The 26,151-nt window shown below is 45.8% G+C and overlaps 1 protein-coding gene across 2 annotated transcripts in view; it reads right to left on the minus strand.

The window, feature by feature from the left end:
* HLF (HLF, PAR bZIP transcription factor) overlaps nt 1-25,573 on the minus strand; it is a 39,935-nt gene extending 14,362 nt beyond the window's left edge. For both annotated transcript variants that reach the window (XM_019542449.1, XM_019542448.1), the window contains exons 1-2: nt 25,380-25,573; nt 23,492-23,827 (exon numbers count right to left, since the gene is read on the minus strand). In XM_019542449.1, coding sequence (XP_019397994.1) covers nt 23,492-23,827; nt 25,380-25,491 — 448 coding nt within the window. In that variant the 5' untranslated portion in view covers nt 25,492-25,573. The remainder of the gene's footprint in view (nt 1-23,491; nt 23,828-25,379) is intronic.
* Nucleotides 25,574-26,151: the final 578 nt, after the last annotated feature.

Consider the following 26,151-nt stretch of genomic DNA (forward strand, 5'->3'; position numbering starts at 1 on the left):
CTAAAACTGCACAATGGGAGACTAACAATATGATCTTTATTCTTTTTTAATCCCTAGAGTCAATGGGACAATTTGGGGCAGCATTTGCAGGCTCATGTAGAGGCCTTAAAAAAAAAAAAAAAAAAAAAACTTTGAAAAAAATAATCCAAGTCCATCTTCCCTTCCACTGGAAGCCCCCTCTCCACCTTGAATAACCATAACCCATAAACAACAGACTTACCTGATCCCTTTCCCCCAGGTAATAATCTCATTTGGTGCTCATATGCATACCTTAACACAGACTATTAAATTAAAATCAAAGATAGTGCAAGTCCTCATGCTGCAGTGATGCGATTACCAGTGTGTGCTTAGCCTAGGGACCTGGAAGAATCCCGGCTTTGCTCATGCTCTCCTGTTTTTTTTCCATTTACTCAGCTCACGCGTGCATGTAACTTTGGCTAGTGAATGCGTGGGGTGGTATGTCTGCTCCGAGCCAAACACGCTCCGGAGCGCATGGTGCCTTTGCAAGAGATATGCTGCTTCTGCCTTGTGTATCCATTACCTAGCCATGGGCCCCAAACCCAATCTTTTCATTCCCCTCGCTAGCTGTTCTCAAAAGCCCGAGGAGCGAGATTTCAAAGAGAACGGAAAAGCGCTGAACTACTGTTCTTGCACAGGCGCTTGCAACAGAGGTGCGTGTCCCGTGCCACCCCCTCAGCCAGCAGTTTGGTCTCATTCTCAGTCTTTCCTGGGCAATGATCTCCTCGCAGGACAGAAGAAAGGTTCAGGACGCACTTCACACCTAACGCCATGGAAAGCGATCCCTCCGAAACCCTCTGTTCACGACTCCCACCCCGAGAGCTCAACAGTAAGTACACAGGTTGCCCTACATACACATTTTGAACACTGAGGCTACGTCCAGATGAGCACGGACGTGCACTATGTGGCACCGCAGACCTGTCTGCAGTGCCACGTGCACCACATGCAGCCGTTTCTCACGCTGCTACCTTGAAGCATGGCCGGGGGGTTGAACCCCGAGCCTTAAAAAAGCAGGGTGGTGCACATGATGGGAGCACGCACTGCCCAAAACCAGAGCCAGAGCCTGGCCTGCCACGCGCCAGGGCACGCGCAGCACAGGCATTCCCCAGGGACAAGGTGCGCCACTGCTTCTTATCCCCGGGAAAACAGATGGTCGCGCTCACCTGGACGTGGCCTGAGAGCCAAAACCTCTGAGACAGAGGAGTCTTTTCATGATGCAATTCCCCTTCCATCTACTAGTGATCATTTCCCACAATGCCTTGAGGAAGCGTCTTAGCGGATGCGAGGAACTCGAGGCTGCTCTCTGTTTTAAAACCAATTCACAGTAGTAGCAACTGAATACGCATTGCCAAGGGCAACTCATCCCCGCCTAGCTGCCAAACTAGAGGTTCACAAATTAAATACGATGACGAATGATTATTAGGCCAGAGCAATTAGCAAACGTCTTCATCCGTTCACACGCAAGTTTGTTCACCGAGAATTATCAGCAAGGCACCCCGCAAGCCACTTGCTGGCCACTAGGAAGTGTATTTTTCACAAGTCACTTTTCTCCATACCACCCAAGGTGGAGAGTTCAAAATCAGTCCCCAATCCCAAGATTTGACATGATTTTCAAACAACGCTGCACTACTGGTCTTAACAGATATACACATATGGTGTACAGTACAGTTCTACGTCTACCATACATGTTGGAAATGACTGAAGCTCTTTTGTGTGGTCTACTAAATTTCTTTAATTTTCCAACATCCTAAACAGCAGGGTAAATGTGACTTGGATTAAACAAGCATTATCGCCTCCCAGCTTCCTGGATGGTCGATTATTGCAATACAGTGGGATCGGCTGGGGATTATCCATACAGGTGAAAAGTGACAATGTATTTTTCTTAAACTGTTTTATCAAATGTCACCCTTAAACTTCTAAGCGTATCTCCCCGAGCCCAAAGAAAGCAGATTAGGCCCTATCTGCTGTTGTCCTTTTCATATTTTCCATAAGAAATATCTAAAGGTGCAAATACAGATAATGCTATTTAGCAGTCTTGGGGAACTGATAGGTTTTTCAAGGATGACTGCAGTCATTAAGACTTTTTCCTCTTGTGCACTTTGCTATTACAGTCAGGCATCCTGCAGGACTGTGCTCCTGCAAGGCACCGTGCTATCATCTAGGCAGACAGGATCAAATCTTGCAGACCTTACATGAATGAAGTCGGCAATATTTGGCCCTGAGAAAAAGGCATGCCCAAACAAACAACAGGAGGAACTTCTGAGGGCTTGGAGCGCTGCAGCTGAGGACTGCAATAATGCATGTGCTCAGAAAATGATGTGGGTTTTACCTTTTTCACTCCTGTTAACTCCCATTTTCATGAAGTAGGTAGTGTTGCCACAGCAACTGTCACAATGCATCACTTCTGCTTTCTCTGACATCGAGACCATCTTTTTTATTATTATTTCAAAAACTCAGATATGTAGATGTTCGTCTTTTATTTGCATGCCCTCTGTGCTTTGGACATAAAATGTGTAAGTAATGGAGCTGCCTAATGCAAGAGGATATTCTCATCTTTTAGTGGCTAACCTTATGCCACATCTTTCCTGATTCTCATTTTACGAATGCATAAGGAACAATACAAACAGCACTGCAGAGGCGTATAGTGCTCCAGGGGCACAAGGGTACATCAGGAGTCAGTCTCCTAAGACAGGCAGTGCTCAGCACCACCATTTATTTGTTCCCTCTAAGAACACAACCCAATGTTCTGGTGCATCTTGACAGAACTAACTAACCCATTCATGGGTGAAGAAATGTATGCTTCCTCATGCCCGGATCTGCGTGTGTACTTAATTCCACATTATTCACACTTAGACAGCGCTACACATCTACAATATGCAGGACATTTTGTATGATGCCCCTCTTTCAGCAGCCGAACTTGCGTTGGAAAGAAACGTCTACCCAAGCGAGAGGTTCTCTGAAGCTTTCTACCTGCTTTAGAGAGTGCTTGTTTTAGCAGCTAGGAATGAGGACTAGTTTGTGGTTTTCCTGCTTAATTGCTGTGTGAACCCGGGCAAGTCCATTGACTTCTCTGTGCCTCAGTTTTGCTGTTTGTGTCTGGGTCTGACACCACAAGCCTCTGGCAGAGGCTGTATTTGTTGTGTGTCGTAGGCAAGTATCACCCAACAAGTGGCAACCCACCAACTGCCCGCATGTTAAAATGATTGTGGGATACTTCCATGCCACAAAGAAGTTTCTGTTTCAACAAGCAAAATCTGGAATGGGCTTCCAAGGGAGGTGGTGCTCTCCCCTACCTTGGAGGTGTTCAAGAAGAGCTGGGACAAGCACCTGGCTGGGGTTACTTGACCCCAGCGCTCATTTCTGCCTACGGCAGGGCGTCGACTCGATGATCTACTAGGTCCCTTCCGACCCTAGAAAGCTATAAAGCAACTTTGTGGCTGATCTGCCATTTTTTATCCAGAGATAAACAGGTTTAATACCTGGCTTGTTACAATTTGTCCAGCGATACTCACATATAATGTGTGACAAATCTGACAAAATAAAATATATTTTACTGTGGCTGAACAGGTGCAACACACTCGTTTCTGCAAACAACAAACACTATAAAAATGTAGTTTTAACACACATCACCATAGCACTCAGTGTATAGGGGGAAGGGGGGTAATGTTCCCTCTAAGGCAGGGGCGGGCAATTATTTTGGGCGGAGGGCGGCTTATTGAGTTTTGGCAAGCCATCGAGGACTGTATGACAGGCAGCCAGGGGCAGATTAATATTAATTTTCTAAATTTTTTAGGGGCCCCGCAGGCCAAACAGAATGGCCTAGCGGGCCGCACTTTGTCAGCCCGCTCTAAGGTGTAGCGGTCCATGAGCGTGCCATTCCCAAATTGGTCCCGCCGTCCCCTTTTGGCATGTACCATTTTGGTCCGCCTGTAGTTGGTTTCTCCTGCGCTGTGGCCAGCAGGTAGGTGCACGCAAGTCCCCCGTTGTTGCATGGCATGATTTTTTTACTGTGTGGCAATGCATGCGTGCAGCTTAAAGGGAACACGGAAGGTGGGGTGAACAGCACTGATTATGCTGTACTCCAGTTTTTGTAGTGTAGACTTTTCTGTACCAAAAAAATAGCAAAATAGTGAGATAAACTGATAGCAAATAATCAGGAACTCACTCCAAGCTACTCAGGAAAACTGGGGAAGGGCCTGTCTGCCGCCAAAGGTGATTTCACAGACAAATCAGCTGCAGACAAAGCGCAGGTTGACTGCCAGTTCAAGGTCTGGTATCTCTGCACTGAAGGCAAGAGTATGTATATCTACTCTTCTGAAGCGTTTCCAGTCACTTTCCAAAACAAGCAGCCCCGATGCCAGGTTATACCTCACGTGTATGTTGAAGTTAGCAGTGCTCCAGGAAGGTGCAGGGGTCTGCCTCAGAGGATTTCACTGGAGGAAAGAGGCTGCACTCTTCATAGATGGGGACTCTTAGTCACGTAGGGCATCGAGACACTTAGTGGGGATTGGATGTTCTAGTTCTCTGCAAGCTTCAACCCTAATGTCATAAGAGACAGACTTGAGTTGTACGATATCTGGCAGTTATTTTTGGGGTGGGCTGGCAGGATGAACAATGAATGTTCACCCAACTATTCCTCTTTAGAGTTACTCCATATAGGAAGTCAGTTAATCTCCTCATCTTCCACTGGCATTATGGCTAGCTCTTCTTCTCACTCAGCACATGCGAACTCAAGCTGCTCCCCTATTGTACAACTTCCAGTAGCCACGACCAAAGGATTTGTGCAATAAGTTACGATCCAGAAGACTACAACTGTGCCTCTTTGGTGAACCTCTCTGAATTTCATACACACACCTGGCACTCATAACCATCAAAAACTGTGCACATATTCTGTCTTAAAAAGCAGACAGTCTTCAAAGAAATCTGGTACACAGGCAACCCCCGCTTAGCGCTTTCAAATGGTTCCCGAAAAACTGAGCGTTAAGCAAAACTGAAAGTTTCTGATGACCTGAGATGACGACCCCAAGCCTTTTTGATGACCCAAGCTGGCGACCGCGAGCGTTATAATGAAACTCACTGAGCGCTATGTGGAACCGGGTATCAATGTCAAATGAGTGTTGTAGTGAAACAGCGCACAGTGAAAAAGCATTAAGCGGGTGTTGCCTGTATATGCATGTGTAGTCGATCTTATGGAACTTGGTAAAAATTGAGCTTCATTTAAATGGCAATATTCAGTGTTACCTTACAGTGCATTGCAATGAGTTTAAGTCACCACATACTGGACTCCTCCATCTACCTGCACTGGCAACGGCATTTGATTTTTGGACACTTATTTTTAAATGGCTGAGAAATACGGGAGAAACTCACAAGCAAGTTGACCCTGCATGCCCTTACTCCAGGCACTAGCCTCGGCTTAGATGAAAGGTCTCTTTGCGAGTGAGTACGCGTTAGCTCAGTGCCCTTCTTATCCCCTTCAGGCCCCGCTACTGAACAGCTGATGTTGGCAAACGTACATAGCTCCCAAAACTTGGGAAGGAATGAGTTAAGTTGTGCAAAGGGAAAATTAATCTGCAAAAGAAATACCTTTCTTCTTTCTGCACAACTAGCTAATTGCTTAACAGGAACCTGTTGGATATGTTTCAGGAGCTTTAGGAGATCTGCTGAGGATACTTTTGAGAATCGCTGAAGCTGCTGAATGGAAAATGCCTTAAAGGACCATGGACAAGTGTTTCTGAGATTACTGATAATGGCTAAGATAGTCAAAAACACTTACTATCAATCAGGTCCTAGAACTTATTCAAATGCAATAAGAATTAAGTACTCAGCTACTTTAGGCTTCTTTGAAAATCCCAACGTTTCTGTTTCGTGTCTGCTACAGTTTTCACCAAAAATGAAGAAAGCAAAGTCTATAAACAAAGAAACAACATGGGACTCGTGGACAGAAGAAATGTAACAGATGTGCAACACAGGGTCCAAAAAAATTGCAAGACTGCCTAGTGTCACCAAAAAAAAGTAAACATTTTTGCTGCACTGAAAATTAACCAGCGTGACAAAGAACACATTAAATGTACTTAAAAAAATATACAGCCCAAGGAAACAGGAAAACTCTACTGGGGTGTCTACAAAGGGATATGTAGTTTAGTACTCAATGTTTGAAAATTCAGCGCTTGTGAGCTAATTTTAACTCTGGGTATGACCTTGTCATTTGATCTCCCTGTGTGTCAGATCGCCGCTCTATGTCTATGTATGTAATTTCCCTGGATGATGGGGGTACCATGCAGCCGATTTAACCAAAATTTGTAAAACACTTTTGAGATAGTTGGCTCTAAAGTACAAATATTGATTATCCGATTCGTCTCTAGCTACATTTTATTCATTTTTTCTTATAATCTTTAAAAGGTGCCCAATATACTGAAACAGTACCTTATTTTGGCTTAAATGCCAAATGTGCTCTTTATTTAATCAAACAAATCATCCATCTCCCTCTTCCCACCCCACACAAAATAATCAAGGGCCATGAGGAAAAAATTGTACAGAGAAAATAAATTAAAATGAGTGAACGTGCATATGGACTAGATGATCTGCTCAGGTCCCTTCTGACCCTAGAAACTATGAAACTATGAAATGTACCTGGTGTGTTGGGGTCGTTACGGAAATCTGGCTTATGCCAGACTCAGATATATATAATTTCTCTTACACTACTGACTAGCAGCATACAGATACAATAGTAAAGAACCTCTCAATGTTTCATTAATAAACCCTTCTCATCAGATAACTAAAACAGTGAAATTAAAATGTCCTCTGTTCTAAAACTGAGTCTTATGAAAAGTGAGAATCCAAGAGCTTTGATTAGCTTTGCCCAGCCATTTCCAAAATCTCTGCTTCAACTTGTACAAAACAGTCTTATGCTCGGTGCAGCATTATGTATAACAAGGCTGCGCAAAACTTCAGGCCCTGATTCTATTTGGCCCGATTCGGTGGCCGAATCTCCAAATCCAAATCGAATCAGGAGACCCTTTAATCTCTCCGAATCGAACAGGAAAGATCTGGCGAGTCATACATAGACACAGCTTTAAATGTTTTTTTCTACATAGCTCTAGGTAGCAGGCAGCTCATGAATGCTGCGGTGCTGGGGTGCATGGAGCGTCCCACAGGAGCGCGGGGGGCTCCAGCGTGCTCAGCAGCAGACCCAGAAGTGGACCAGAAGCACTTCCAGTCCACTTCTGGGTCTGCCCCCCCCGGCTTGGCGACTGGTGCCTCCTGGGTCTGGGGGGGCACTTGGGATATCCCCCACGGCCAATCACTGAGCTAGGGGGCCCCCCATGCGCTCCACAGTAGACCCGGAAGTGGACTGGAAGTATTTCTGGTCAGCTTTCAGGTTCACTGCTAAGCACGCAGGGGACCCCCCACCAGCCCCGTGCTGCTGCGAGATGCTCCACGCACCCCAGCATCACAGTGTTCAGTAGCTGCTGGTACCTTGAGGTACATAGACAAGACATTTGAAGCTGTGTCTATGGCTGAATCATTGATTCTCTGAATCAGCATCAAATCTTCACATTTGGATTTGGCCAAATTGAATCAGGGACAGTGATCTGAATCAATTAATCGAATCACTGTCCTCGATTTGGGCCGAATCCAAATCCGAATGAAATATGGCCCATTTTGCACACCCCTACTGTATAATGTCATGATTTGCTGAAGTAATTAACCATTTTGCATTAATCAATTTTCAGCAGTCCACACTGACACAAAGGGCCCAATTTTTTGCTGGTGGTTTGCCATGCAAACATCTGTGAAGATGAAACCCTGTTCTTGGTGCCCTATGCAACTCAGACTTTAGTGAATTCAAATTTAACATGAGCCAAAAACAAAGTTTGCATGCGGGGGGGGAGGGGTGTTAAAATGGGTGCAGGGATTTCTATGGATTGAGTCCTTTTGATGGCTTTGCTTTCTTTTGGAGATGAAGACAGGCAAGGCTCACTGCTTCCCAGAGCAGGCGTGGGGCCCTGGTTCACAGTGTTTTGCATGCGTGGTTGGCACTACTGGCACTCTCAACAAGACAGCGCGGGCTGGTTCTCAGATGTTAGAACTGATGCTCCAAAGCCCTTTTTAGTCATTGACCATCTTTCCTTTTACCTTAGAAGGCTCTGGCCCAGGCCCTTAAGTGAGGTAGGTGACATCATGCTGGAATCTGCTGTTTAGTTTCTTAAGTCAGCTATGTTTAAAAAAAAAAAAAAAAAAATCCACATGAAGGAACACAATTTTAATACAAGTGCTTCAAGCCAGTATAATCAGATCAAAGGTGATTAGAGCCCTCCAAGCCACCTCCTGCTCCGCAGAGTGAACTAGGTCACGCACCCAAGCCAGCCAGGCCGAGCACAGGCATGCAAGACTTGAAAAGGAAATGGATGGCACCCAATTCTGCTTTCCTATTCGGTTGTGACCACTCAAGTGAATCATGCAATACATGTGGATGCATCGCTGACATGGCCAAGGAAGAGACTGTGAAGAGATGGGGGGGAAGGGGAGCTTAGCCAAGATATGGTGTCAGGCCACAGGGCATGCCTAGCGGACCTAGGAACAGTTTTGGTGGGACAAAACACCCAAATGGAGAATCATGGGCTTATCTACATCCTAGCTCAGGGAAGGCAATTCCAAGGATCCCTAGCATAGCTCCCTTCCCTTTTAAATTGGGCTTAAGCGAACTAGTAATTCCTCCATATCAACACATATTGGCCTTAATGAAGAGGGAATAAGCATTAGAATTTAACTCGTTGGATTTCTCCGCCTGGTTTCACAACAGAAGAGTACAGATGGATTCATCTAGCCCAGCCTTTGTATCAGGGCCTGGTCCAAAGGCTTCTGAAGTCCAGTCAGGCTTTCCATGGATTTCTACAGGCCTTGAATCAGCCTAGGACAGGGGTGGGCAAAATGCGGCCCACCAGGCTAGTCTAACCAGCCTGCGGGGCCCCTGAAAAATTTAAAAAATTAAAATTCATCTGCCCTGGGCTGCCTGTCATGTGGCCCTCAATGGCTTGCCAAAACTCGGTAGGTGGCCCTCTGCCCAAAATAATTGCCTGCCTCAGCCTAGGAGTTACTGATCTTTTATGTAAACTCACACCTCAATTGCCTCTAAATGACAGTCAGATTGCTAGGCACTCTCATCCATCCAAATAAACTATAAATCGAGAGGGGGAGGTATGCAGGTACTGCACATCTTGGGCATTTGCTAGCAACAAACCCCAACACAGTATTTGAACCTCCATCTAATTATTTGGAAGTGCATTTCCCAAAGATGCCTATAGGTAGATGAGCTACCATAGCTCCCTTTCACTTTAGAGGCAAATCCTAAATCAGTGTGGCTTCATCGACTTCAATGGAAATTTTTCCACTTTACGCTGGCTGAGGATCTGGGCCAATGCTCTTCTGGCCCTTGCAGTCCACCCGAGAAACTAACGAAGGTGCCTAATACATGTGTTAAGGAACCGTTTCCAGATTTTGGAAGGAAAGCCAGATGGCCGTTGTGGGAACCGGTATTTCAAATATCGCCAAACGCTATTTGTTCAGACACAACTTGCAGGTCCAGTAAAACGAATAAAAGTTTTCCACATAAATTCTATGTATTAAAAAAAAAAAGAGTGAAAGTATATTTAAGGAGACACAGCCCTTCAGAAAACAATGCATGTTCTGCAATAACAGCCTGAACTACTACAACTTTGAACAAAGTTAAGCCCTTCTTCAGCGATTTTGAATGCTGCATCGTATTTTTGTATAGTGGTACCATTGGAAATGTTGAGGCATCCAACAATGTCAGATTTCCAAAAGACATTCAATTCTGAAAAAAAAAAAAATGCATTCTTTTTTCCCAGAGGAATAAATGCGTTTGCATCATAAAAGCCGTTATCCCCAGGAACTCAAAGCCTCCTAGACTGTTAAAATCAAATCCAGCTTTATTTTTGTGCGTGAGTCAGACTGCATGCAAACAGCTTCCGAGGAAGGCAAGCGAGGGGTGGAGGAGAGCACTTAAATCCCAGCGCCAGAGATGGATACTTGTTCTTCTAACTGCATGCTCCTATCCCCCCCCCCACGGCATTTACTAGTATTTGCACTGACAATCTGTGGTTTCCACTTCAGGCTGGAAAAAACCAAAAACAAAGCAAAACTCACAGTACACTTAAAAAGAAAAAAGTTTTAAAGATTACGGAGACAGACAAGGACAGACGTTATTACTTTAACAATTCTTGCTATTTTCAGAGTTCCAACAATGCAATTTCCTTCCATAATTGGACTTCAGTCAATCCTGGAGAAGCTTTTGATCTCAGAAAGAGCAACAACATAGCTGTGTTATCAGTACATTGGGGGCAAGGAGCAGGGCTATGCAGGAGTTCAGTTTCCACGCGGGAGATTTAATAGTCCAAACTTTAATTTCTTCCCTGCCATGTTTATAGGTTTTTGGCAAGTGCATGCAGTGCGAACACTGGGAATCCTTGAGGAGACGGGCCAAACCTTAGTGGGGTTGCTATATTACCTGCATACATTAAAAAAAGCAGCAAAACAATGCCAGGTTACTATCCAAATATACCCCGGTATGGAAGTCCTGCCAAATAGCAAATATGTGACTGTGTGCTCCAAGCAGAAATAAAAAGTTTGGCCCAAAGCCCAGTGCTTCGCTGTATTTTGCTCAGCTAGCCACAGTCTGGCAGAACAGAGGGAACACATTTTCAGCCACGTGACGGAGGAGTCAGTCAGGCCAAGCTGATTTCCCTGTGCTGGTTAAATGTGATCTTCAGCCTGTACACACCAGCAGCTCTGGAAAAACGTGAGAAGGCGGGGAGGAACGAGCCAGTGGCTATGTCCTGAAGGGCTTTAGAGAAAGGAGAGGCGCTTTTGCAACTGTCGAGGGGTTGGCTTGAACGTTAGCATGGACGTTGCTCGCAATGAAAGAGGCTTTGATCCTACGAAGTGCTGAACACCTGCTGCAAGGGGCTAAGCACCGCCACCCATCGGTTCCAGAAGAGCAGCGTATCCTAGGAGTTGGCCCTCCTACTGTCATGCAGGACCCGTTCTTTGAAAAGCAGCAGAAATCATCAATGGTTTAGGATGCTCAAGCACCTTCTAGGAGTGGACCGATTGCAGGCTCAATCCTGGAAGTTGCTGAGCACCCACCCGGAAGAGGAAGGCTGTCCTCAGCACCCCAAGTCAACTGGAGCTTGGATCGATCGCCCGGTATAAGAATAATAAAAGTGAGTATTGGCAGGTGGGCCATATTCTCTAAGGCCTTATGCAGATGGCTATCAGAAAAAGCTGACCGTCATATTGTACAGGGTCCTTACCACTTTTTTTCCTAGGTTTGGAAACTTTTTAAAGACCAGATCTGATGGCGATGCTGATGGCCTTATAGCGCCACCCCTCCTCGATAGAGAGATGTGGGACCATTCTCAGATCAGGCCAGCAGAATTTGCCCGAAAGTGCCGTGTTTTCAAAACACTCGGGATGAAAAGATGTTGCAACGTGGAATCACTTTCAAGTAACTGCCCCAAGGAGAGGCAGCACCTGCCATAGCCTGCACCAGGGAGGTGCATGCGACTGCTTCACTTTCCTATGCTCAAGAGCACGTCACGGGGTGAAACAAAACACAAAGCCTCCCAACACGTGACCTCAAAAATAAAGCTCTGCTGCAGATAAGACAGGTGAAGGACGAACCAGTAGTCGGGACCCAGAATGAAAATGCCATCTGCTTACTCACTCTAGAAATAAGATGATAATCAAGCCACGTGCCGCAGCCCTTGAAAGTAGAGAGAGAGAGGTGCACACAGGGGGGCAATGACACCTCCGGTCCTCTCCCTTTTATTGGCTAATCCCTTCCCACCTGTCTGATTCCCTCTCTTTTGTTAAGTGAGTGCACTTATTCCTTCCCTGTCTGCTTGCAGGCATTGTAAAAAAAGAAAAGAAAAAGCCACGCTCATTGGAATCCTCTATTTCTAACTCAGTAAACTTTACCATCAAGGTCTTGGTGTTGCAATCATTGGTTTTTTGAGACAAATCAAGGTGACCAAGCAACTGCAGAACTAGCATCAGCTTAGTCGTACATGATTCATGCGATACAAAAACAGATGCTTTTACACGGAGACGTATATAGCTGTCCATTAAAAGCTCAAACCGTTACCGCATGGATGCAAGATGGGGCCTGAAGAGTTCAAAATTACTGCCTTACTTTCACATTTTATTCATCTTTTAATTCAGCTGACTGCATAAATGCCCTGATCTAGCAAGCCTTACTCAAACAAGTTGCTCATGTGGTTTAAATAGAAACTGTTGACTTGATCCAAGTGTGTGCGCGTGCATCCACTCAGATAAAGTCCATATAGCTGAAGATATATTTGTATATATACCTGTATATAATGAAGATCATTTTTTAATGTGTCCTTTAAAAAAAAAAAAATCAGTTAAAAAAATCTGGAACTGAAAGTTCCCTAAAGTTCAACATCTGTTATTAAATTCCTGTCCAACCAGCAGGTTTTCTCCTTAAGGAACTCTGCTTTTAAAACACTGTTAGGTTTATCCAACTCTGCTGGTGATGACCAGACACTTGAGGGATGCACCCTTGGACTAGGAATGACTGTCACCCCTGTGACTCTTCCAAAACTGTGCAACTACAGCCAGGAACGCAAGGACTTGGGGCCAGAAGTGGAGCAAGCAAGTAGGAAGCTGGCCCTGCAGCCCAGTGATGTTGGTCCCCCTGGAAAGGGGGAGGTCCTGGGTTCAAGTCCCCCTCTGCTGCGGTGAATGTCATGTTTTCAGTCAATCATTGCCTAATGTAAAATATTACAGCGGATTTCAAACCTGAGGCCAGGTTTCAGGACTTCTGTACACAGGGAGCTGCTCTTGCTGGATTACAGTCTGGCTCTGCTCAGCCTGCCTGCAATGAGGAAGAGGAGGCAGGTTGGCTGCAGGTACCCTTGCCTCACAGCATGGCTCATGCAAGGAAGTGTCCTCTTTCCCTGTCATCTCTGAAACCAGCTGCAGGTTCCCAGTTCTGGCCCTTGCTCTCCAGGTTGCCTTGGTGTCTGAACTCAGACCTGTAATATGTACAACAGCCGAAGCAACCAGGGTGGGTAGCGGTTCACCAACATGACAGCCAATGGAACTGAATACGTGTGCATGGTCTTTAAAAAGTTTCCTAACCTAGGAAAAAAAGCAGTAAGGACCCTGTACAACATCAAGGTCAGCTTTTTCCTTCTGCCCCCCAAGGGTAACCCTTGTTGTTGGGTGCTTTAGATTTAGGACTCTTGCTTTTTGAAACCCATGTTCCCCAGTCACTCCAGGGAGAGGGAGTGCCCGAGGGTGTCAAGCCATCAACCAAAGTATGGGCACCCAACGTCAGGGGCTGCTTTGTGAAAATCTGCAACAGAATGGGGGTGCTGAGCTCATCTTTAAGGGTAGCTTGGCTGTTTCTGCCTTGCAGCTAAGATTAAAATGTGACAACACAAAGATTTAGGTTGACCTTGCTTTTTTATTTTTTTTTTTAATCGATGCATTTACCTTTTGTTCCGAGTGCGAGGTTCTCCTGAAAGAGAAGCCACCTTTGGAGGACCCACTTGCAAACCTCATGGTAGGGAACATGATTTGAGATGGGATGGGCATGTTGGGATGCAGCCATAGCACATACCACCGTGGAGACCTGGCCAGCTGCCATAGTTGGGCAGTCCCGCCCCCCCGGGGCAGTCTTATATGCTGGGGCCTGTTCCAATCCCCGGTGCAGCCCAGAAATGAAATGTGGAAATGCTGCCTTGAAGCCACCTTAGCTCCACTCTTCCAGGGCTGAAACTTCTGTACTGAGCTTCTTCTAGCAACTTAATCTTGCTTACTAGGGCTTTGCAAAGCTGCAGCTCTCTTGCTACTTAAGGTATAGCAAAAGGCCCTACTTGGACACATACCTGTGACTTAAGGGGTGCTGCATGAACACAGGACCACCCTAACGGGAAACACAGGGATGCACCGAGTTAAAATAATTCCAGCGTGCATCTGGCAGGGGGAAAAGAATACGTATTTTTAAATGGGAAAATTTTGCTTCACCAGATGGCCCTGTCAGAGTGCAGTGAGGCCAGCACTCAAAGTCTCTTTAAATCTGGACCTGATTTTAGGTTTCTGAAGTTACCCTTCAGGCACTGACTTAGTTAAAAGAAAACCAAAAAGCACTGCACCCGCTCCATAAACGGTGCGTTTAGATTGAAACACAGATGGGTCCGAACGTCATTCAACGCGTTACCCTTCATATAGCAATCTTCCCTTTTGACACGTGATTTTGTGTGCCCCTTTATGATGCTGCTCCATAGGATTTTTATGTCAAGCAAGGGCTCAGCTACAACAGCTGGACTTGGAGTGACTTGATGGAAATATAGTAATGGCTTGTAGGAAACATGGTACAGAGGGGCTATAACAAGCTTTTAACTGCCCTAACAAGAGCGGGGGAGAAACCTGCCTGGTGTTGTGCTGATGTGTTATATTATGCTGCAAGACTGTTGTGTCATTAAGGCATTATACCGACACACCCAGATTGACGGCACACAGTGTACTGTACAATGCACAATGCCAAGAAACTCAACGTATCTAATCTGGCAGCCAAACAAAGTCATATCAGGTTAATCCAATTCTTAAATTGCACAACTTTGCAAAGCCAACAGGAAAACAAATCATCCCTCCGTTTCTACTCCCTCTCAATCTAGTTTTCCGCTTCGGTCCCCAACAGTTTCCAGCCCACCTCTCAAGTCCCATGCTCCTAACCCCCCAGGTCCTGTCCAGATGCCGATATTTAAGTGGAAATGTATATTGGTTAGAGCATGTCACACGAAAGGGAGAGGACCAGCTGAAGCATACCGCAAGAATGAATGGCAATACATGCACACAAGGTTACTTGGACACTTTTCTGCCTGTGTTACCACAACTGTTGATAAGATGATACGCATGAGATAAGCGGCCCCAAATTTAAACGGGATGTGGTGGACAGCAGGGCAGTCTCAATGAGGCACCCCCTGCTGGGCAACGGGGAGGGTTTTGCTGCAAGAGGGGAGTCGGGATGTAGCAAGCCACTGCAAAGCCTGTCGACTTTCCTCGGCAAGGACTCCCCCTTTTGCTAAGTAGCATGAGAAAGTAATGGGGTGTGGAGATGGGTCTGGGTAAGAGCTCCAAAAACACTCACAATTTTACCAATTCAAGCATTGAAAAACCATGAGTCAGGCCCCAAGTAGTCATGCTGTTGGCTGCAAAATGAGACGTTTAAAAATAATAAGAGTTGGGAACATTCTAGCCCTGTGGGTTCAGCCTCTTCAAGATTTTTCTCTATGACTGTAAAAGATAAGGCATTTGTATTTTTTAAAGGAAAGCCTGCATTCTTACATAATCACAGGACTCCAGGAGCTGGGGCTTTACGGAAAAAAAAAACAGAGTGAGACTTATGATTAAAAAAAACCCCTCTGCAAATTACCAAGTTTCTCCTTGCATGGAGCAGCAGCTGGAGCTCTGACAGCCTTGAGGCTTTGGTAATAGCTACTTTGCGACAGGAAGAAAAAGGGAGGATGCTATTGTCTGATGATGACCACCGCCCCCCACCCCCCGATAAGTTTCCCACTCCCGATTAAAAGTGCTTAGCTCACACTTAGCTCGCACTTAGCAGTAGCGAGAATCTAAGTGCACAGACGTGGTCACTGCACTTCTCACTGGTGAGCACATGCTAGAAACCAAATTTACCTCTTCCAGATACGTATTAGCTCCTGCCAAGTTATCAGGCAAAACTGTGAGACTCCATATTGTAGACTTCAAGATCAAGCTATTCCAAGTTCCCGCCTCTATTTTTCAAGCATCCCCTCTTCTGCTGTGTCTCTGTTACATATTTTGACGACCAGTGGCAGAGTCTGCTATTGGAAGATAAAAGTGCTGTTATTTCAGGAACGTCACTGTCCTTAAATGGTTTTTACTCCTTCACACGACTTACGCAGAGGCTTTCTGTTTGAAACACGTTTCACATCATGTTCCTTTTTTTCAAAAACGAGCTTAAAAATCTTTGTGCAAAACAAAGCCCTGAAAGCAGTTCCTGGTGGGATTCTGTTTAGACAGCATTTGATATTTGTTTTTAGGGCTCTCATCAGCGTTGTGATTACTGAGTTACCAGGTTACCGGAAATACAGGCATTTTCATGTGCAGGTACTGGATCAGCAAGGGAGCTTCCAAGTGCTTTAGAAAGCGCGAGGTCCAATTCTTGCTACACAGAGCAATGAATTTTGCAGTGGACAACGAGCCATCTTCATCCGTTTGTGTATTAAAGCAGGAGTACCCACTAGTTTTGCAATGACCTGTTTAATCGTTGACCTGCCGTCCACAGCCGTGTTTCAGAATAAAGAATTTACAGCAGGCCGAGATTGCTAACGGGAAAAGAAGTGTTTTTTTGCCATTCCCCATCAGCAACAAACCTCCGCCAAATAACATACTTTTCTCCCTGTCCATTTACATACCTACATTTTCTAAGAGGATGTTTAGTCACCGCCAAGTTACCAGTGCGGTTCATTCTGGCATCTGTTTGTGACAAATGCACACTACTCTAAGGAACACATTGATTTGTAAGCACCTGGCAAGTCTCGTCTCAGTAATTATCTGTACTCTCGTTCCAATCATCGACGTCCCGAGATCCAACAGAGCTTTCTAACGCTCTAATGAGACTGGGATTCTTTCCTCCTAAATAATGCCCCCCGCCCTAAATACATAGTGTTTGTCTATGAGCAAATGCTGCCATTTCAGCAGCCTTTTAAATATTGCATAAAATGTTATCTAAACAGAAGCGGGCCACCTAATCTGCCTATGGTTAAAACCAGTTCTGGTGTACCTAGGACAAGAAATCAGAGGCCATGGAAAAATACAGTAGAATAAAAAAAGGATTGCATGTATACATAAACCAGAGTAAAACTGGGCCCTGGGAACCTTTAGGTCAAACACAGCTTGGACCAGCGGGAGCAACTCTACACCAACAGCAGCAGGGATTTAATAGTGCTGAAAGTTGCTTGACAGGTTTCAGTTTATCAGGAAATGAAAAGCGGCAAAACGGCATAACTTGTACCAATTTGGCATTCGACAGTGAAAGTTTGGTGCCAAGTAAGTTCAAGGAAGAGCTACAGGAGGAAAAAAAACCCAACCAATGTACGAGGCCCCACCTGCCTGCATTAACTCATGTCAATCCCAATCCTCCCAGGACAGATTCGGCCTTGCTTTATGTAGGCAATTCCCATTGACTTTGCCGGCTTATAGTTATGGCCCCAGAAACTATGACATTCATTCTAGCTGTGAAATGGTGCATCTTACCAACAATTTCTCAAAATTACACATATCCAAAGGGTAAGTTGTGCAAGTTAATGCCACAGAATATGAAATACTGGGGGTTTTTTTTTAATGTTCTTCCAACACTTCCACTGTCTAGAGAGCTTTACAGAAAAAAAAAAGAAAAGATCTTAACACAGCTGTCTGAGTATCAGTTGGCTGAAATGCTACTTTTCTAATCACTTGATCTTTTCTGGAACGTGCATTAAAAAAAAATTACATTTTTAACTGCCAAGAAAAGTGAAATGGTCACAAACCTGGCGAAGAATGTCTTGCATTTAAAAGCCTGTCTAACTTTATCCCAACTACATAGTTGGGTCAATAAAAGATATCACCCTCAGAAATTCTTGTCTCACGCATATTTTCTGAACCATTACAGCTACAGCATCATTCTTAATTACCTTTTCCCAAGGAAGTCATTTTAGTGCTTAATATGCGTGTTGAATGGGCCACACTAGCAAGGCCCCAGTAGCCAGCTGCTGAGCTTCTGATCATGTCAGGATCTGTTCTGGGTATATCTAGAAACAGAGAGTGACCCCCCACAAAAAAAATCTAGAGACGAGTAACAGGAGAAGAGATTCCTCCATATTTTGTTAGTAGGGGACAAATTAGGGGTAAAAGGTGCAATCCCTTTCTCAAGCTGGGTAGTGTGCTGAAAGCGGCCCCGCTGACATCCATGTGACCACGTGAGGCATAGTGTGATGAATCGGGCACAGACGCTAGCTGTCATTATCCCGTTTTGCCCCTCGACTTCCAAACAAAAACAGATTACAACCATACAATGCGTTTACTAGGAGCTCTATCTAATCAAACACCATCACTGTCTTCTTCACAGATAGCTCCCCACGAGGTCTCCTTTTTCAACCACACCATATTGATTTGCGATAAGACTTCAGGGTGTGCTTGCTTCTTAAAAAAAAAATCAAATAACCCAACTAGACAATCACTCAGTCAAGCACTTTGAGGGGCAGCAAAACTCTGGAAAACACATTGCAAATTCAGCACTCAAACAGGCTGCAGTGCATTTGGCTTACTCCCAGACCCCCTTCCCGCCCCTGCCCCCAAATATCTAAACACAATAAAAGTCACGCTCAGCCCTTTGTGCACCTCCCAATGAAAAGCATTTACACAAGTAAACCCATCTGTCTTGCAAGCCCCACCCTGGGCGAGGAATGCAGAATTTGCCCTTTGAGGTTTCCAAATCATCTCTCACAAAAGTTGCTTCTCACGGTTTAACTTTGTAACCCCTGTTAACGTAGCTTGTTTTTTCTCCCGTGATCCAGCAATTTATTAAACAAATAACAACTGTTTAACAGTGGACAGGCAGGCTAAATCTGTGGAAGGAGGAGATCCAGCGTTCTTGCTTCTAGTATTAACCAGGCTGGAGCATCAGCATTTTTTCTTATGTGACAGTCTATTTTTGTATTCGCCAAAACGTATTCTGTATCTTCCTTTTGATCCAGCATGCAGTTTTGTGGATATCTTCTGCATACTGCATTTTCCTGGCACACGCAGGCCAGGCAGCTCAACTTTTCCATTTCAGAGCGATTTCACTATAGGCTGGTAATGGCACGAACACACAGCCCAGTGTGTGCGCTTGCTGCCGTTCTAGCAAAAGCCGTGCTGAGCAGTCTGCACAGGGCACTGCCACGTGCCTAAAGCACATGGTCATGCAGGCAACAGCCACTCAGAGCCGCACGTGAGAGTCAATGTGAACAGCAGCGCTCAGCGTGGCCCTGCTCCATGGCTTAGCTGGTCCCTTCTGCGAGCCCATGATTCAGAAAATGCACGGGGGTGCTGGTGTCCTCGGCCTATAAGTCAGGGGGCTCATGTTATGGACTAGACAGCACGCAGCAACTGCTTGAAAGCAAGCATGAGAGCCTGCGTGTATCTGGTTGCTGGTAATCTGTAACCCTCAGGTTGTTCGGAAAGAAGAAGTAATGCCAAGACATGCGGGAGGGGAAAGGCAAGACAGAACTGAGGGGCTGCTAACACACGTGCACAAGCGTGTGCACCCCCCCCCCCCCCAACCCATCCTGGGGTTAACCTACTTATTATGTCACTCTCGATAGGGCATTGGGAAACTAGACGGAGCGAGACAAAGGCCATTTCCTAGGTGGCTGCTGTCTCTAGTACCGAAACCAGAAAGTTGAGTGACTATAGGGAAGTTTCCAGTTCCTGCTCCCATTTCTGACATTGCAGCTCAGTCTCTACGTGCCAAATAAGAGGAAGAGTTATCACACATTGTCTATGACACCTCTCCTTTCCTCCTGCATTAATATTTTAACACTAAACCAAATTATGGCATTTTCCAGAAACAAGGGAGGAAAAAAATCCCAATTAGAATATATTTTTTATGATACTGCCAAGCCCAGAGTAGCCCTTCCGTGGGCCTAATCCTGTGAGCTGATGTCCCTGGGACTCGGCACATAACAGGGTCAGTGCCAGTCATTCCTCGGTACGTGGGGTCAGCAGCATGCCCGTGAGACGCACAGCCAAGCCGCACGTGTGCGCGCTCTCCCCCAGGACACAATCTACGCACGAGCAAATAAGGAACTTCTCAGGCTAGGATCCCAGACCAGCCTCATGGACCCAGGCAAACAGATGCTAATCACCAGCCAATTATCACCTGGTGACTGCAAAACATTAAACATTTTTACTCCTAACAACAGCTCAGTACAGTAAAATATCCAGAAAAAACAGCCCCAAAGCTAAATGCAGATTTCTCTGTAGGACTGCCAGAAACAGTACAGGGTCTGCAAAGCCAGAGAACAACTATAACAATGTGCACCAGCAAAACATTTGTCCTGTAACAACAAATTACTTTAAAACAAAAATAGCTATGGAGAAGCTTTTCTCTGAAGTGGCTTGTGATTTAAACCGACTAATCAGAGGACTGCTCCCGACAGCCACGTGAACACGTTCCCAAGTGCAACTATGCATCTGTGAAGGGGGTGAGACTGCATGGGTAAGCTGAAACCGCGCAGAGCATACACTAGTATTACTAAACAAAAAGTTGATTTATGAAAAAGAAATGCACCAGGATCCTCAACGCAATCCAAACAAAAAAGGCATTTCCTATAAGCATACACGCTTCTGGGTTGCAGCATTTCATTCATGCTTCACCACAGCTCTGAGAAAGGAAAATAGATTTAAAGACCCCTTTCCATCAACCACAAGACATACAGTCTAATTAAGAAAAAGTGTTTTTTGGGTCCCCCTGTGCCCAAGGAAAAGGAATCAGTTATAATTCAGTAATTCCAAATTCACAGCCAAGGTCAGTTTAACTTTGCTGAGCTGGACTAAGTTCCTCAGCAAACACGAATGTAAATTGCTGGATTATTTTCAGTGGTGATAAAATATGTATTTCTCCTTAGGATCTAAAGGAGTCATTCACACAGTGGTTGAAATCCAGTACGCGCACACGTAATATGTACTTTTATCCTTTCAAACATTTCACATTGATCAGACACGGGTACCGTACATACATACACACACCTCTCACCTGGAACCCCACATGCACGTACATGTGCATATCCACGCGCACACAGAACAAGCACGTGTAGGCATACGTGTCTTAGGATGAATGTGTCACACACGATGGGCCAAATCTGACTTGGCTTACTCATGACAGCAGGTCTATTTAAAATAATAGGATGTCTGAAGTCAAGCGAGCAGGACTTGGCCCTTTGCATAAGCAGTTTCTACACTCCCATGCAGACAACACCAGTGATCTTAGGCTAAACGAACCTCAGAGGATTCATACCGAACACCCAAAATAAAAGTGTTTCAATATAACTGCCCTATGTGGTTATCACCTTGACGTGTTAGTTTTGCCAATGTTAATAAGACTGTGAGAAATTAATTTTTACAGGTATCATGACAACCACACAAACCCTTTAGAGAAGTAAGGAAAAGGAGCCCACGACTACTAAGAAGACTTATGTATCAAGAGAGAATTTGAAAAAGAGACTTGAAAAGTTCTCGTGTGGCGTGTAAGTGAAGTGCCTCCATGCTAATATTATCTTTTACAGTACACATCATTTAGCTGCAAAACCGTTCCTTCCAGGTTTCACAGCAAGAAAACGAAGGAGTGGCTCAAATATTGATGTTCCAGGTAGAATCCTGATGCACCCTCAAAAGAGAGTCTGAAAATAGGATTTTTATAAAACTGTATTTAGAAGGGAAAAAAAAATCACTGCGATTTAGCACTCGTTTTATTGTTTAAAGACCTGTTTGGTTTTATTTTGCATCCAGTTATGCTATGGAAAAAACCCCACTGTGATTTATAAACATGAACTCAGTTCCTCCTCTAAGAAACACAAACTATATTACTGTTAGGAAAGAAAAGAGGTCACAGAATAATAAAAATAAAATCAAGGTGTTTTTCCCCCTGGCCTAGACAGCTTGATCCCCTTTTAAAACAATACAAATACATGTGTAGTTGAACCCTTGAGAAAAGTTTATGAGCCCCAAATCATTTTGCTAACAGCTTGAGGAAAAAACACCCAACAAAATCAATGGACTGCAAAAAAACCAAAAAGAAAAAGTCATGCAGAAAGTTGACCCACACCACAGGTTACAAATAAATTCTGACAGATGATCATTAAAAGGCTGGCTCAGCTCCAGGGCCTTCTGAAAGAGGACTGGCGAGGGATTAGCTGCTTTTAAGTGTGTGTGTCGATACAGGGACAAAGCGAATGTGCCGGGTACATGTACATGCAGGTAGTTCAAAGGGGCTTGGGAGGGACAACCAAAAAAAAAATAAAATCAACCCTGCTTTTCCTAGTCCCCACTCTAAATATAATTTCACTTTGGAAAACAGTATCAATCGCTGATAAGCAAGAGGTTCTTAAACTGACAAAAGCCACTCAGCATGAAGGAAGTAAATGGAAGTTGCAGCATTTCTGCACATGCTCTCTCTCTTGGCCCAAAAAAATTCTTGCCAGGGGTTGTAGTTTTTTTAATGAGAATTGAATTATGCATGAGATTTTTTTTTTTTTTGTGCATTAACTTCCCTTTGCCTTTTCTCATTCATGCCTTTATTCTCAGCTCCTCTCCGCTGGTTCTGACAATGACACTGCTTGCTCTCCCGGCCAAGCGGTCAAGCAGAGAGGAGAGGAGTGGTCTCCTGCTCCCACCACACTCAGCTCTAGCAAACATGGGCTGAGGTCAAGGTCCACATCAATCTGAAACACGAACAAGCGCTTTATCGCAAAGCTGTGGAAGCTCATATTGCTCCATTTGCCCCAGAAACTTCTATGCTGGCATTTTGCATCTGATGCTGATCTCTTCCACACTGATGCAAATCCAGCGGGGTTACTCTGGATTTATACTGGGTTATCTAAGGGTACGGTTTAAAGTCCATCCCACTGAATGAAAGGCTCTCATTGAATCAAGCCCCACGATCAGAACGCAGCCTCAAGATGTCTTCTTTCCCTATGGTTTAGCACAGATAGAAATCTGGCATTGACAGCTGAAGTCAGAGTTCCTCTCCATTTACGCTAATATAACTGAGATCATAATCTGGCCCGTAGCTTTGTTTTAGCCCATGTCTGATATTTAACTATTGCGGCTCCAGTTTTTAGTTTTGTCTACCTTTTGCTAAGGTCAACACAGGAATGGAGGGCGGACGCTGAGAGGGCCTATTTCAGCGAGAAGAATCCGCCCACCCTACTTTTACCCCCCAAACAGCTGGGCCCTGACCAGGCTCTTCTCTTACCAAACCGTGTCCCGGTGGGCATACAAGCAAACTTCTCCTTCCTGGTCCCTCTCCCTTTCCCTTGTTCAATTGACACTGTGGCATCTGTGTATTACTATTTTTACTTTGGTTTGTATTTTTAGCTCGTTAATAGCTACATTGCCAGTGGGGGAAAAGACGACAGGCAAGTTTCCATGGAATTCCCACGGATTCTTGACACAACTCAAACAAAAATCCCTGCAGAGCCGGTTAGGATTTCTCCAGATTTTCTCTTTTTTTTTTTTTCCTCTCCTGGCCCTGGCAAAGACTTGATTCACGCTGGACTTCTCTCTGCTGCTCGTGTCAGCCATGCAGTGAAAATAATGTTTATTTTTAAAAAACCTTAGGGGGGTTTTACGGTCGATTTACCTGGTCTGACTGGGCTCTGCATGCAGTTCTGAGACACCATGCCCGGATGGACAGATGTAGATGCCCTGCTGCTGAGGTCCATGACGGAGGGGGTTGCTGAGGTAGCTTGCTGGAGACCCGGCTGGTGCGGGCTGTGGTCATGCTGGGACGGGCTGGGTGGAATACCATTTTCTGAAAGAAATTCTTCCAGGTCCATGTATTCCAACTGGAAAGTATCTCCATCATATGGCAGTGTCTTGTCCCATAATGTTGGACCCAAGAAAGCTGACTGGGGAACTGTAGTACCGGTGCTGTCATCATCCAACTTCTTCTCTTTGTCTTTTTCTTTGCCAAATGCTTAAAAAACACAACGACAAAACACAGCCATACAGTAACGATGGAAGAGCAAAGCAATGAATCATTACCATCATTATGATATTCAGGAAGACACATTTCCCCTCTTGCAAAGACTAATATCTCCTTGCATAAACAATTCCTTTGCTGTGTATATTTGAGGATCAGGCCAAAATTTTCACCTTGCTGGATCTGGCTGCATTTTCATGAGTTCACCCTATTTTTAAGTGAAGAACACACTGGCACGTGTGGCTTCACACGTCCCCTCTGATACAGCTCACAGATTTCTTAAGAGTTCCTCCAGAAGTAGCAAAAAGTAACTTACAGAGGACACGTTGCTGGATATTTTATTTTGTTTCCAAAAGCAACAATTCCCTCTTAAAAAACCCCCAAAATACTCAAGTCAAAGGACCCAATCCTTCAGTCCTCATGCAAACAAAAGTAGCTATTGAATTTGATGCCCTCTTTGCTTCTTTTATTTCATAGATGTCATAGACATCAGGGCTGGAAGGGACCTCGAGAGATCATCGAGTCCAGCCCCCCGCCCAAAGGGGGCAAGAACTGGTCTCGTAACATGCAAATACATCATCTGTATAATTAACACTCCAGTTCTGGAAACTGCTTGCTTCAAATAATGACAAAATAGGCTGGAAATACATACGCTCAGGGGACAGCCAGAAAAAAAATACAAGTGCTCATACCAAAATATGAAAAAAGCGCTCATTTAACAATGTCCTATTTACTGGTTTAAGGAAATGCCCTATACTTTCTGTTAAAAAGTAACGAGTCGCCTTAACAACATCTTTTTTTTTTTTTAAAAGAAAATCATAGAGCTCAAGTGGACGTTTCCCGGAGTCTATTTACGATGGCACTTTCCTTTCAGGGACATCACACAGATGTTAAAAAACATCCAAAAAAAAAACCACCTTACAAGCAGCGCCACAAAGCAACCTTGTCGGCAGCCTGGAAAAAAGAGGTGGGGGCCGGAATGGACCAGCTTCTCTGTTTTCCTGGGGAGTTTCATGGAGGTGGGGGGCTGGTCACGTTTTTAATCACCCCCCCCAATTAAATCCAAGTACACCGCCTTCAGCTCATCTCCCCCCCTCAAGTCGCCATCCATCAGCTTTAGGAGTCCTACCCATTTACAGTCCCCAGCATACATTTTGCAGGTGGCTTTTTTTTTTAAATAAATGAGAAATAGGACAGAAATAGGGACAGAAATAGGACCCCCCCCCCCAAAAAAAAAGAAAAAGAAGAGAAGAAGGATGCCCACACTTCACTAACCCAGCACGTCCAAGCCATCCCAGGGGGAATTTGGAAGCTTCTCCTTTCATTTTGTGCTGGAGGCAGCGATTTTCCCCCGGAAAAAGCGAGGGGGCAGCTCGGTGGGAAGGGGCTCCCGTGCACCGGAGGTGGAGGGAAGGGAGGGGAGAAAGAAAGAAAAAAGAAATAAGGAGAGCAAGTACAAAGCAAGCCGTCAAGGAGGAAAGACAAAAGGCAGCGCGGGCGCCTCCCGCCGCGCCGCCGGCTCCCCCCGGCAGCCGCGGGCGCTCACCGTCCTCGTGGTGCAGCGGCAGCTTGAGGGGGTTTTCCAGCAGGGACTTGAGCACGCCGTAGGTGGGCGGCAGGAAGGCGGGGGTCGGGGCCAGGGGCACGGGGCGAGCCATGGCGGCCGCTGGCTCCGCGCAGGGACGCTCCGCTCCGCTCGCCCAGCTCCGCTCGCGCGCCGCGCCTCACGCCACAAGCCCGTCCATGTGCCGCCGCGGCCGCGGGTGACGTCAGCGCCCAGCTCCCCGCCCCGGGAGGCGGGAGGGGGCGGGGCCTCCGCCCGGGGAAGCCCGCGGCTGTGTCACGTCCCCGCCCGCCGCCACCTCCGTGAGGGGGGCGCTGCTGAGTCCCGGACGGGCCCCAGGCGGGGCGGCGGCACTCGAGCGCAGGCCCGAGGACGGCGAGGGGTCCCCCTGGCCGCCTCCTCCGCTACGCTGAGGCGCTCTGGGCAACCCCCGCACCGGGGTGGGCGAGAGGGGCCCCGCTCCCCGGGCCCGCAGGTGGAAAACCGGAAGGCAGCGGTTGGCCGGCATCAGGACTGGCGGCAGAGGAGCTCCCTCGTATCAAACCCACTAGGTCGCTGCAGCAAGGCCGAGGCTGTGTTTCATTGCGGACTTGCAGGCCCAAGCACCGTCCGTCAGGCCTAGCAGAAAAGCTGGAAATGGAAGCGCGTTTCACAGGGGCGTTGAAGGCGCGGGGAAATCTCGCCGTTGGTCCGATGCGAGATCAGCGACCTCTGGGGTCGGAAGGGACGGAGTAGGGCACCGAGTCCGGCCCCT

This window comes from Crocodylus porosus, unplaced genomic scaffold, assembly GCF_001723895.1.
Source record: "Crocodylus porosus isolate Cpor-Errol unplaced genomic scaffold, CroPor_comp1, whole genome shotgun sequence".
Classification (NCBI taxonomy): domain Eukaryota; kingdom Metazoa; phylum Chordata; order Crocodylia; family Crocodylidae; genus Crocodylus; species Crocodylus porosus.